Source organism: Anser anser, assembly GCF_964211835.1.
Source record: "Anser anser genome assembly, chromosome: Z".
NCBI classification, from domain to species: domain Eukaryota; kingdom Metazoa; phylum Chordata; class Aves; order Anseriformes; family Anatidae; genus Anser; species Anser anser.
This window is the reverse complement of record NC_139723.1, coordinates 65,115,410-65,129,930: the sequence shown is the minus strand read 5'-3', so window position 1 is coordinate 65,129,930 and position 14,521 is coordinate 65,115,410. Positions and strand designations below refer to the sequence as shown.

Genomic DNA, 14,521 nt, shown 5'->3' with positions numbered 1-14,521 from the left:
GTGTAGTGTTGCAGTGGTCTTTATAAAGTAGTACCAAATCAAAAAATCAGAGGAATACAGTACACATTAAATTTTAATTTATGACCTCAATTCCAGAGCCTAGGACTGCAAAATAAAGAAACAGATATATAAAAATCCCTATATTAAATCTAGAATTAAACAAGTGGTGCTCAAGCAAACTGAGGAACAAGTAGCTATAAATATTTTTGCATCATATTGAAAGTAGGAATTTGAGGAAAACATGATCATCCTCACTCAAAGACAGTTGTTTCTCAGCTCAGAAATTGAGAAATTAAACCAATTCTTTCTTTTTGACTGCCCGGAAGATGTTTATAAATGAGACATGTTCAACACTAGTGCAAAATTTTGGTAGCTAACAAGGAGATGCCTGGGTATTGCAGAGCCCCTTCTTGGCAACCCATCCAACAACTCAAATGCATATGTATTACTCCACTTGCTATGGAATTCCACATAACCCAGCGAGGCTTTTTTTTTTTGATTGTGTCTCTCGCTGCTGTGCTGCCTTGTGTGTGTGCTGCTACTGTGCTTGCTTCTGTTGTATTTTATGTAAATCATTTAATGGACTAGTATAAACACCTGCAGATATCTTCTCAGTCCCACATTTGAACATCCTGTCCTCTGGGATTTGCATGTACAAAGCGGTATCTTGTTTCATATGCTTATTTGTTTAAGCATGTTAAAACTTGACTTTTAAAGGGTAAAGGGGGATCTGGCTGAGTGGGAATCTGTGAGCATCTGATAAAGGTCAGCTTTTGGAGGACATTACTCCTTCTGATGTGTTGGGGTCTGCTAGAAAGTGAGATATCAGGGCAGGGATGGATCTTTTTATGGTGTTAGAAAAAGAGCTAATCAAGAGCCTGAGTCAAATATTTTTTTATTAGCATGGTATGGTTACATATGGGTAAATGAAGGTATCTGGTGTCCAACAAACTCTTGCACTCCTGCCTTTAATCTATCCACTTCTATCACCATTTATTTCTATCTGATGGTTCCTAGCTTTTTTCATAGCTGCTATTCAGCAGATACAGGAAGAAGGGCCATCCTGTTACAACAATGGATTGGAGTAACCAGGAAGTTTAAATGAAGGCAAATGTTTTTCTTCTTTTCTGCTGTTCTTCTGAAGACGTGAGATGATACACATGTGACAGAGCCATCAGTTCAATGTATGCCCTACATTATACATGCCTTTTTTGGTAGCCCTGCAAGAAAATAAGTTCTAAAGCCACTCCTCTTGTGGGCATCTATTCCCCAGTGGAATATGTACACCCCTTGAGAGTGCAGTTGGGAAACTGAGAGTTCTTTTTTTCTTTTAGCAATTGGAGTGTTTTATTAGAATGTTGCTGAAAAGGAAAAATTGGGTTGGCAAGAGGAGATAGAGTTATTACAAGTCGAGAGCGAGACAAAATAATTTCTGTTGGTATTTGAGCATGTGTCTTTCAAAAGTGACTATCTTTTTTTTAGGAATATTTTGGGTTTAGAACATATTTTTATGAAGATGTTTAACTGCATAAAACCTTTCTTTAAAATTAATATCTGGTGTGTGCTTTAAACATGAAATGATTGACAACAGTAAAGTGAAATAAAATAAATTAAAAAGCTCTAATGTGCTTGGCTTTCAGAATGAAGATTCTTCTGTCAGTAAATAAGTGTCAGATTTGGAGACCTTTCATGACTAAAGCTGCTAGAGTTCATTTATTTCTGGCCATGAATTACTGACTCAAAAACTGCAATAAGTTAACTATATATGCCTTATGAATGAAGACAGTTGCTAGGAAAAAGCTTAAAAGGAAAAGTTGCTCAAGTAAAATCTTTGAATGAGTACATTAGACTGTAATACAATAAACAATTTTACAAGGGTATAATTGGAGTTTATTTTCTACTTTGGGGTAATATAACACAGTTCTTTAACAATTTACAAATTATGTCATTGTCATAATTCAGCATGAAAACATTTGTACTTCTGTCAAAACCTAAGAAGTGAAATGAGTAATACTAAGAAAATTGAAGTAGAGAATCAATAAAGGAGAATGCAGTAAATAACTACTGAATAATCTATTTTGTTGCTTTTTAGTAGTCTTGTATGTGAATTTATGCCCTCCTTTCTTTAAATACCATTTTTTAAAATGAAATTATTCCTTTTCCTGTGATTAACACTTCAATTTCAGTCTCTGAAAGTTTATATTATTCTAGAAACCCTGGTTTCTGATTTCATTTAATACAACGGCTTTTCCTTTCAGACTGATTTTGCAAGGTTTAGTGGAACTAATGTGGAAACAGACTTTGTAGAAGTACCTTCACAAATGTTTGAGAACTGGGTGTGGGAAAAAGAACCACTACAACAAATGTCAAGACATTATAAAGATGAGAGCCATGTTGCAGACGCTCTCCTTGAGAAACTTGCTGCCTCTAGACTGGCAAATACAGGTATCTCTCCCTTTTCTCTCACCTAGTATATGTATAAAAATATATAATTAAAAAAACTGGTGGGAAATTTAAGACAATATCCTCTGTAAAACGTAAGAAACCAGTTACTTTTTTTCTGTGTGTAAGCTATCACTGTCAGTGCCAATAAGAATTAAGTGAGTACTTCAAAAAGTTCTTTGGATTAATAATTTCTGGTTTTATTTGCTTGGGTACAACCATTAATAAAAGCTATGATGACAGATACCACTGTATGCAGGAACAGCAGCAGCTCTGGTTTTCCAGGCTATCCAAAGGACTAAAATATCTGTATGTTTTTGTCCATGTGACTTTTTCTTACCCAGCAAATTCTCTTACTCAATATTTTGGGTTTCCATTGTTTTTCCATTTTTCATTTTCCCAGGGCAGACACTGTGCATTAATACAGAAGTATCAGATTTTCTGCATGTATATTTTACATTTCACTTGCACATGAGACTTGACAGACATGAAAGTTGCTTGCAAGTATACTCAACATGTGTAACATATCCCGTACAAAAGCACTGTGGCCTTTCATTGCTCAAACAGCCTCTGAACTTCTGAATCCAGAACACTTCATTCAGAATCCATCCAGTCTATGGTCCCCACCTTCCCAGTAGGCACGTTGCCTTCGCAAACCAAGGTTCTCATTCTCTTCTGTTTCTACATCTCATACCACCTTACCTCTATCTCCAAATCAAGACCATAATCCAATGTCATTGCCATCATCTCATTGTCATTCTTACCACTCTGTCCCTGTAATGAGGGCTCCCCTGAAATCATGGCCCTCCGTTTGTGGTACAAGATATGTCATCAAGGCACTGCTTCTCTATCCTGAACAAGAAGTGCCTGTCTTTCCATCTCGTACAGGCACTGTAGCTGCATGAGAATTTTGTCTGGGAGGAGGTTCATATCTTTTAGCTTCTTCAAAATAGCAGAGCCTAAAGCAGCAGCGGTTCTTGCTACTCTTTGAGGTGTCTTAGTTAATGTCCTTAGATATACTTGCCATCATCTGTGCAAGCCCTGAATGAAATGGTATACTGAAATTGAAGACTGCTAAGAACACAATTTTAAATACTGAAATTTGCTTTTAAAGTACCTGCTTGAATTAGTTCTTGATCTGTAAGGAATGTAACATTTGAAAATATGGAGTTTGTAATGACAATTCCTTTACTAAAAATATCTATTTTTTTTAACTGAAGCATTCAGATGGAAATGTTTTATAGTTAAAATTCTAATAATTTAGAATGTATGTTGAGATCTTTGAACGAAAGGTGCTAAAGAAACTCCAGCTACTTTGACGTTAGATAATCGAATATTCTTATTCAATTAGGTCATTTAACCCTCCGTCAAATTGTTTTGAGCAAGGTCGACCAGGCACTCCACACAAAGCCATCTCTTGACCCAGCAGATGAATATGCCAAATACTGTATGGAGATTCTGGGAATTCCCGCAACTCCAGGTATATCAGTATGAAACTTCTGTACAGCATGTCCTAATGCTTTATTTAAACATGCTTTCCTTTCCCAATAATGCTTGGCATACAAAACAAAACAAAACAAACAAACAAACAAAAACCAACAAACCACCAAGTTGTTGTTTGTAAAAGAAGTTGTTTGTTGATTGTACTTTATGAAGCTGAAATAATTACTTTGAAACTTGGTCTGATCTTAATGATCTCTTCTGAAGGAAGATGAAGGTAAATACAAAGCTATACTTTCTCAGGTTATATTTTAGAGTGGCATGGTGTGAATATCACATTAGATGTTCTGATGTGTTGGGTGTGCAACTAAATTGAAATAAAATTTCCTTTTTAATACCAGAATATGGCAGTATTTCTAGAGGTGTACTCAGACTCTCTATATTAGAAGTTTCAAATTAGTTGATAAAAATTTCTTATTAATTTCTTCTTAAAGTTGATGCACTTTGTACATCAAAAAAGTGACTGCATTTTATTTAAATTAATTAATGTGAACCTACTTTTCAAGGCACAAACATGCCAGCTACTTTTGGACATCTGGCTGGTGGTTATGATGGCCAGTACTATGGATATCTGTGGAGTGAAGTGTTTTCCATGGACATCTTTTACAGCTGCTTTAAGCAAGAAGGCATAATGAATCCAAAGGTACATGGTAAATACTTTCTACTAAAAGACTCTTATTTACTGAAGACTCTTGTTATTCTTGTCTAAAGCCACAATTTATTACAATTATGATCCATTAGGATAACATCTCAAGTACTTCTACTGTACCCATCTGTGGTGGTTTTACCGTGCTAGGCAGCTGAACACCACAACCGCTCTCTCACTCCCCCTCCTTAGATGAGGAGGGGAAGAAGTAAAGGAAAGAACAACTCACGGGTTGAGATAAGGATGATTTAATTAAAGGAAAAAATAAATAATTATTAAGAAAAGATTATTATTAATTAAACAATTTAACTAAACAATTTAACTAAACAATTAACAATTTAACTAAAGGAGGAAAAAAAAAGGGAAAGGGGAAAAGGGAGGGGGAAGGGGAAAACTAAAAAAAACAAGTAAAGGCTATGTGGAAGTGCAGAGGAAAGAAATTACTCTCTACTTCCCACAAATGAGCAATGCTTGACCACGTCCTTGAAGCAGGGCCTCAACACATGTAGCCGGTGTTCAGGAGGAGGACAGACATTTTCACAATGAGAGCCCACCCCTCCCCTCGTCTTCCTTTTTCCACCTTTTGTTGCTGAGTGTGACATCATATGGTATGGAATATCCCTTTGGTTGGTTTAGGTCAGCTGCCCTGGTGATGTTTCTTTTCTCACATTTTTGCCCACCCCCTAGGAGGGTTAGAGAGAGTCCTGATGCTGTGCCAGCACTGCTCAGCAGCAGACACAACACTGGTGTGGTACCCCTGCTGTTCTAGCTACAAGTGCAGAGCACAGCACTGTATGGGCTGCTGCAGGGAAAGTTAACATCCCAGCCCGACCCAGTACACCATCAAGTTCAGATCAACAGAAAAAAGTGTTATATTAATAATTGCTTTTGAACATCATTGAAATTTCGGAGAGAACTTGGATTTTAATACAGTTATTATACAGGGTCGTATTTTTTTATGACTTTTAAGACATTGCATTGCATTGATTGACACATACTTCTTTAATGTCAAAAAGAAAAAACATACTTCTTCATTGTAAGTACAGATGCATATTCTTCTGCTATGCAAGCTGTATGATAATAGTGCTCTATTTCCATGAATGGTGCCTCAAGTGTGTGGTATTTTTATATAGCAATTATTTAGAAAATTGAAGTTATGCCTCTCTTTCACAGCACAGCATAACTCACAATTTTCTTCCTCCTTAGTTTTTCTCCCAAATGACTTTGGAATCATTGATGGGTTTTAGATTTACTGGGCTTTTTTTTTACTGTTGTGTAATTCTTCAGCCTTTTCTGCCTTTGGCATGAAGGAAGGACAGCTAATAATGTGATTAGTTGTCCTGCCAATTCTGGCAATCTTTTTTATTTTTCAGGCATAGTATTAGACTTGTGACTGAAGATGCTGCATCTCTGTTATGGCAAAGACCTTCTGGTTTTCCTGCCTCCCTTACCTGTCTTCTGGATTCAGCAGCCAGCACTAGTTCTTCCCTTCAGTAAATGTACATACGAGAGAAGTAAAGGAGAGAGTAGAAAGTACTCAGCTTCCCTATTCCTCTCTGGAATTTGCTTTGATTCCTTCCTTTCCTAATCACAGCAACCAGTACTTCTAGAAATGTCTCTCCCTCTAGAGGGTGGAGAAAGAAAATAGAATTAGACTGTGAGCTGGACAAAGAGAGACGTCCCAAGAGGAGAGATGGGGTAGAGGCCAGAAAACTCTGGCAGTGATTAGGTGAGTAAGGACTGTGGAAAGAGAGGTTTTATGAAGACAGGAAGAAAACTGAAGAGTTTGGGAGGAGAGATGACTAAAGGTTGTCAAGGTTGATTTTGAATTGCTAGGGATTTATAACACGCGCATGTGACAATAAGCACTCCTGCTTATTTGATTGGAAGGGTCTCACTCATAAATAAAAGCATGGCCACACGTGTATGTCTTGCTCCCTCTCTTACATGCATGCACACACACTTTGCTTGGGTGTTCACAAAGCTTCAGAAGGATCTCTGGAGATTTGCCCTCCCTTTTCAGAACAATACCATCTTCTTAAATTGGTTCTCTTTTAACTTGTTACTTATACTTGCATTCAGTGTAAGTGTAATACAGTTCCACAGGATGGGACAGACAATCTTATGTAAACAAATGCTAGACACCAGTAAGATTTTTGTAGTTGTATTTCATTTTATCTAGATTTAGACTAGTTTTTAGAACAGCAGGAAAGGAAAACAGTTACGGTATTATGACGAGCACTCAGTCTTAGAAATTTGGCTTACCTCTTCCTGTTAGAATAAACGTCTCTTTCTGTTTTGAGCAACAGTTATAGAAACTAGTTTAAGTGACTGTATCTATAACAATTCTTCAACAAACACTTAACTTTAGCATTGTTAATTGTCATACTCCTCAGTTCTTGCACGTTATCTGAAATTATCTCTGGTCTCTCTAGAATTGAGAATTCTGCTTACCGGAGACACAACAGCAAAGAATCACATTTACTCAAATAATACTTTTAAACTAAAAGGAACAATATATTCCATTCTGCTAATGTTCAGGAAACAAACACAAATACCAAAATATTAGCAATGTTCAGTGACGTATTATCTTTTTTATTTTATTTTTTTCCATGTGTACTCTCAGGCAATGTGATTAGTAATGCAGTTAAGTTATGGAAGTCTGTCAGTTAAAAAGACCTATGCTTTTTACTGTTTTTACAGTAGCAATCAGGAAACAGTGTAGTCCTCTAATCTCATAGCTTTGACGTGTGGGGGAAGTATATGTGTGTGTATACAGTGACTGAAAGGAAGAACATTGTTTTCTTCAATATTAAGAGTATCTAGGACTTTTACATGAAAAAATACGGTTTTCTCATGGATTCTTATGTCCGAGGCCCCAAATTCTCCAGATACTTTCTTCAAAAGATGACTTCTTGTTAAGAATGTCTAAATTTACTGCTGTCTCAGAAGCTTTTAGATCATTCCTTTTAAAGGAATCTTTTCCTTCTGAAGTAATAATGTTTCTTACTGAAAATGTAAGTAAAGTTCCCATTACTTCAATATATTTGAACAGGGAAATTCTATGTGCTTATATATATGTATATATATATTATATATTGCTATGCACATAAAATGTTTATATGTGCCATGTTATACCTCAGTGTTATGTTTATTTGTCTCTGAAGTATCATCTCTGTTCTTGAAACAGAGATTAAAGAAAGAGAAATCATCAGTTAATAGAGAATGAATGTTAGGTTCTCTTTGCCTGCTGGTCAGTCATGTTATGCCCTTGAAGAATGTCTTCCAGAACTTTGGCAAGTTGTGTGATTTTAACTTCTAGAACAGTGTAAAACCACAAGAAAAAGGATTTCCTAGGGAATAGGCTAAATTTCTCCTGTCTTGAGTTCTTCCAGCAGATCTAAGTTATATTTGTGGTATATTCTGTTTTGGTACTAAGAAAATCTGGAAAGAGAAGACATGTTCAGACTTTTACATACACAACAGATACAGAAAAATGGCAGTTTACAAGATAAGAAATACTAACATTCTGCTTTACCTTTTATCAGGCTGGAATGAAATACAGAAATCTTATTTTGAAACCTGGAGGATCTTTGGATGGGATGGATATGCTTCAAAATTTCTTGGATCGTAAACCAAGCCAGAGAGCTTTCCTGTTGAGTAAGGGACTATGTGTTCAGTAAAATTATGGTTTCTCTGTAATGGCATATAAGTATGGAATGAGCTGGAAATGTCAGTGTGTTTCACATCTTAACTATGTATCACTTTAGGCAAATCGGGTTGCTTTTTCATGATTTTTAAATGTATAAATAAAAATGTGATTTTTAAATTGCACAGGACTACAAAATTCAACACAACAGGGAAAAAAAATAATTCTGAGGTGTGCTGAAGCTGAGAAATTTGGATGGTAATTTTTTTCTGGAATTAATGTGAGATAATGCTAATCAGCATGGGGATTTGATGCCTTGTTTCTCTTTTAATAGATGCACTTAAACTGTCTTGTGATTGAATTTCAAAACTGGGGATAAAAAGAACACTACCAGCAATAAAAAAAAAAAACACATTAATTTATATTCTGTGTTATTCTCTTGTATTTATGGCTCACAAATGTTTTGGATGTAGTGGAACTGTGTTTGATTTCATCATGATTTGGGTTCAGTCTAGCTTTATGAAAAATTTCAAGACTGAGAGCCTGTGCCAGACAGCTTTACAGCAGACATACTTGTGTACTACTTTTACATTTCATTCTGATGCATGCTAAATTCTTGTATTATTTATAAATTTATATAGTATGACTTAAAAAAAAAAGCCAACTATAATCTGAGCTACATAGAGGATAACCATTCAGAATATGACCTTGTCAGTTCTCCCACTGCTTTTTATTTTTTGTTGATGTTCTCAAATCAGATCTTTGTTATATCTTTGTTTTCCCAGCTATACCATCACTGGCACTAAAAAGTTATATACTATAGCAATTATAATGGTTTTGGTTGGTTTGTGAAAATTTTTGAGATATGTATAGGGAAAGTTGTGTCCCCAGTGGGAACGGTAAAAGTCAACACAAGATTTTCTTATTCGGCCTTTCCAGTCTGGCATGCAGAAGTGCTACAAAACAACTTCATAGATTTGATGGTTTCAGCTATGGGAGTGGGAAAGTAATCGAGGAATTATTTTGAAGTTTTTCTGCAAGATCATGCCAATTCTTACACCACTAAAACAAAATTGCTAGTTGAACTGCACTTTTCTTGTCTTTAGATGTAATACCTTACTTTGGGTTTGGTATTGCAACATTTTTTATGATCAAACTTTAACTTTGGTTACTAGCTAATATATTTTAGACATTTGATTCATAGCTGTAAACATGGTTGGTATTTTATTTATTTGTTCAAACACAAAGTAAGAAAATATGCCTGGTAAGCTCAAAAGACTCCTTCCTCTTTTTTCTAGCAAAAGAAAACTGGAAGCATTCACTTTAGGTCAAATCTATGTGTTTGAGAAAAATAACAACAGTTGTTAATGTTCACTTGAAACTTTTTTGTGTTTTTCTTTTAAAGCATTTAAGCTGAGAAAAGCAAAAGAACTTCATTGGTTTCTACTTATTTTTTGTTCCAAGATGGAATATTTGACAGGACTTATTTCTGAACCACACTAGTTATGGATGTGAAGAAACACAGAAGTTTTTAGCCAAAACATACTAATTTTGTAGTTTCACCAAAGCACATAATTAAGTCAGTTCTAACTCTCATAATCAGTTTCAGTTTTAGACTCCAGTTCTGCAGTGTCAAGGAAAAGTGATACATGAAAATCACATATATGAGAACCTCTTGAACAGTATTCAGAACAGCTATAGAGGAAAGCTAAAGAAACTGGTGGGTGCAAGATCATAAAACCTGTAAATTTAGCCTATATGAATTTTCTTTACAGTCGGAATGCATTTGGAAGTATTTTACTTTATTTTTAAACACGCTTTTAAAATTATTGCAAATCCTGTCATCTTTTTTTTTCCATTCACCCTTTAATGATAGTTCCAATGAACTAAAATGTAAGAAGTTGTTTAGAGATACTATCCAAACATGATCTGCAAATCTAAGCAACAGAATTTTTATTAAGACACAAGGCATGGTATTTCTTTGGAGCTGCCAAACTGACTTCCACATGAGGGAGACCTTTCTCTGCATAAACCAGCAGTCTCATGTAAAATAGATAATTGCAAATGCAGTAATTATAAGCAAAAATATGTAGTGCTAACATTTAAAAGTTAAGATAACGTTTAAAAGCTAAATACAGAACAGTACTGATGTTGATTTGGTGGTAATTTGACTTGTTTATTTTTCCGTTCTTTAGAGTGTGTGTTTAACAAAGTACATAGAAGCTATGAGGAAAATATCTGCTCCTACATGTATGTGGAAACACATACATGATTGTACAGATACACAGTAGCATCAGCCAGATATTTGTGTACAGAAAAGAAAAACTAAAACTACATTGTGCCCCACAAGTATGTGTGGTATGATCTGTACTTGGCCCAAAGAACACAATTTTCTGCAATTTGGTTTTATAGAAGCCAGCTCCAAAGCCCTGCATCAGGTGATAATTAAGGTAGATTGTGTTACGGCTAAAACTGCACTCAGGAAAGCAAATGTGTAATGTTCTGAAATGTTTCTGGAACGTCTTAATGTGGTAATGTATCAAGCTAGTCTGCTAATTTTTATATTGCCTTTTGAGAGCCTTGTAAATCAAATTCAAGTTCACATTGTACAGACCTGATCTTGGAATGGAAGAGATAACCAGGATAAAGACCTCTTTTCTAGTTTTGCATCTCTCCATTGTACTCAAGGATTTTTTTCTGTATATGAAACAGCTTATTCTGACACTATTCCCAGTGTGTGACGTAAAATCCCCAAAGAAAACAGAAAATATGATCTCAATCTTCTGTTTTAGAAACATTCGTTAATCCCTTTAACACTGCACAGAAACAATTACATATGTTCAAACACACAAGGATATAGGTATCTGGAAAATAAAAAACAAAAAAACACCAGCTTGTTTCAGAATTACTGGTCTCATGCTTCCATTGAATTCAATTTCAAAATATGAAAAGCCTGTGTTAATTCCAACTCAACTTGAAGTATTCACTGTAATAAAAAAGTAACTTAAAATGTTAGTCTAAAAAGCAGCTGCATTTTCAAGTTAGTAATGTATCTTTTAGAATTTCATTTTATTTATAATTATTTTTTCCTTTGTCATAAATTCAAATTGACTTGGCAACAGAAGCTTCAAATGAAAGTGAAAGAGTGAAATGGGAGACACAGGAGAGAGTTGTGGTAAGCACTAAAGAGCCAATTAACAGGTAATGGCTTTCCCATTTTGGTTTTTCACTGCAAAAGATAGAATAGGCTGGCCATGCAACTGGGTCACAAGGTGGCTAGGTGGTGGCCTCACCATCCCTGCTGCTGGTCATCTGATATAGATGCAGCATGAGGGCTGATATAGGATTGCTTGCAAGCCACGTTGTAAAAAGAATCTGGAGAAAAAGTTTAAATTTTGCTCTCTGAGCTACAGCGGCTGTTGGTTATTATGCTGACTTAATAAAGAATATATTGAGGGAGTCTTTGTAGATATGGAGTATTGACTCTATCACTTGAGCCACTACAATCAGTTTTCATATCTGGAGAGCTCTGTGTTGCATGCTATTAATATAACAACATACTCATTTGAATCAGTAACTGAGGTCACTCAACTGCTGATCTTGCTTGACAAACAATTTTGTTAAATCATGTTTTAATGGATAATCAGGCAGTGACTATTTCTGATGGCTGTAGACATTTAGTATGGGAGAAGTAAAATTACTGCAACAAGAAATGAATCACAAAGTCAAGATCTTTGCTTTCACTCCGAAAAATGAAATAATTTCCAAATACCTTTAGAGGTGGGAGGAGGTGGGGGTGGTACGTGGCTTATGTGGAGACTCCTGGAGGAATTTTCTAGAAGTGTAGACCTGGTTGCATAAGGAGCAGAAAGGACAGCTGGCAGCTGATAATGTGCTGAGTGGGAGTTAAATGTGTTGGGGTGTTGAGGATTGAATCAATTACTGGGTGGGTTTAGGTAGCGCTGGGCAGAGGTGCTATGCTGCACCTCATTCCCACCAACAAGGATAGGCTGATGGGGAATGTGAAACTCAAGGGCAACCCTGGCTGCGGTGACCATGAAACGGTGCAGTTTTGGATCCAGAGGGCAGAGAGGAGGGAGTCAGTACTGGGACCAGCACTGTTTAACATCTTTGTTGATGACATGGACAGTGTGGGATCGAGTGCACCCTCAGCAAGTTTGCCGATGACACCAAGCTGTGTGGTGCAGTCAACACACTGGAGGGAAGGGATGCCATCCAGAGGGACCTGGGCAGGCCTGAGAGGTGGGCCTGTGTGAACCTCATGGGGTTCAACAGGGCCAAGTGCAAGGCCCTGCACCTGGATCGGGGCAATCCCAAGCACAAACACAGGCTGGGCAGAGAATGGAACTGGGTGATTTTTAAGGTCCCTTCCAAACCAAACGATTCTGTGATATGATTCTACATGTTGAAGGAAAAGGAAGGAATGCAGTAGGTTGAAGGATGAAGTTGGAGCAGGGTGTTCTGACAATAGCTATGAAGGGGTTGGGGTGAATGTTGGGAAGATTTCATGAAAAGGGCATATAGCTTAATGTACGCTGATTTATAAAAGACTATCGATTGCTTTTTGTTGTTTTGTGATTTGGAAACAAGACATGCTCATATTTGTCTCGGAATAAATTTCTTATATTTTTATTTGCATGCCAAAGAACATGAAATTATGCATCATCTTTTTGCTTGAGTGCTTGTGCTTCTTCCTGACATCTGGAGATTTTTTGTTTCACCGGTATTTTATTCATGAATATACTTTAAATTATAGTTTGCCATGGAAGAAGGAAGAACTGTGATGTTATGGGAAAAGTTCAGATTGCAGGGCCTATGTTGGAAGTCTCGTATAGCTAATCATCAATAGCCATTGTAAATAGTACAGATGATATACTAAACCTGGTACCAAACAGCAGTCAATCTATTTGAGCATAACTAGCATAGATAAAGATAAATGAATTAATTAAATGAATTGGAAGTTAGTGGTTGCCTAGAAACCAATAGTCATGACCTAATTTTATTCCAGTATTGATTAACAGAGGATAGAATCAACCAATACTTGCTTGCACTATATTCCTAATGGATTAAAATAGCTTATTATATCACTGCTAAGCAGGCTAGTGAGTAAAATTATTTGGAAGAAAAATTGTGAATGAGAAGTGGTATGTCTTTAAAATGTAATTAGCCATAATATTTCAAAACTTAGAACTGTTCTCTTTTTAAGAACCAATCTGTTCACCAGCAAAAACAGCAATTAAAAATAAACAAAACAGAAGTGGGATCAGGAGTAGGAAACAGCTCTAAAATGAGGAATTGTAAAGTGTTAAAAATGTTAAAGAAAACTAAGACCATCAAGAAAAATAACTGTAAAGGATTATAGTCAATAAGATGTAGAATATATTATTTCTAATAAATCCCATTTGTGTGTCTGACCTTTAATAGATGGAGATGCCAATACTGCTAATGACCAAAAAATAACTTTTTATTTATTTACTGTTTCTCTTCTGCATTTACAAAGAAGCAACATGTTGTAATCATATCATATGAGAACAACGGGGTACTTTCCAGTCCATTATTAAGAGAGAAGGATATTAAGCAACACCTACTCAGAATAAACATCTTCAGATTAGTAGGATTGAGTAACTTGCACTCTACAACCTATGAGAATTGGTGGGGGCAGATTTTTTCCTAGGGCTGTTAATCTTGGGATACCAGGCATATGGCATTGTTCTAGAACAGTGCTGATGAGTTCCAGTGTTCAAAAAAAGCAGAGGGGTGACTATTGGCCACACACCCTGAAATCTGTTCTCAGCAAAACAGTTGGAGAGAATTAATATAATTCTGTTGCTGAAGAAATAAACCATGAGTGTCATTAACAGAGTGCAAGTGATGTTACAAAAAACAAGTTGTTCTCACTACAAGCCTGATGAAGGTGACTGTAGTGAGATTTAGGTAAGGGGTATTTGATTTAGTGCTATATGTTTTTGTCTGGAGTAACATGATACAGTATCAGTATGTAAAATGGATTAAGAAGTATCTAACTGTTCTCAGGGAGCAATTCTTGATCAGATTGATCAGGAAGTCCCTGCAAAGCACAGATGAAAATCAGAAGAATAGCATATACAGCAGCCCTATTCATACTCTTCTAAGGCATCTGCTTTTAGCTACTGCTAGAGATGAGATACTGTATGAGATCAACCTTCTGTTTGGTCCAGAGTGGAAACTGGAGAAAGAGCAGAAAAGAACCACAAAACTTACCTGACAGGCTGAGAAAACTTTTT

The 14,521-nt window shown here is 36.1% G+C and overlaps 1 protein-coding gene across 6 annotated transcripts in view; it reads left to right on the top strand.

Annotated features, from left to right (window-relative positions):
• The window catches only part of NLN (neurolysin), a 39,078-nt gene extending 30,421 nt beyond the window's left edge, over positions 1 to 8,657 (top strand). For 4 of the 6 annotated variants that reach the window (XM_083817790.1, XM_083817793.1, XM_083817792.1 and 1 more), the window contains 4 exons: positions 2,259 to 2,445; positions 3,794 to 3,922; positions 4,449 to 4,585; positions 8,137 to 8,657. In XM_083817790.1, coding sequence (XP_083673916.1) covers positions 2,259 to 2,445; positions 3,794 to 3,922; positions 4,449 to 4,585; positions 8,137 to 8,271 — 588 coding nt within the window. In that variant the 3' untranslated portion in view covers positions 8,272 to 8,657. Of the gene's footprint in view, positions 1 to 2,258; positions 2,446 to 3,793; positions 3,923 to 4,448; positions 4,593 to 8,136 lie in introns of all 6 variants that reach the window. The other 2 variants (XM_083817791.1, XM_083817795.1) reach the window with 1 other exon arrangement.
• Positions 8,658 to 14,521: the final 5,864 nt, after the last annotated feature.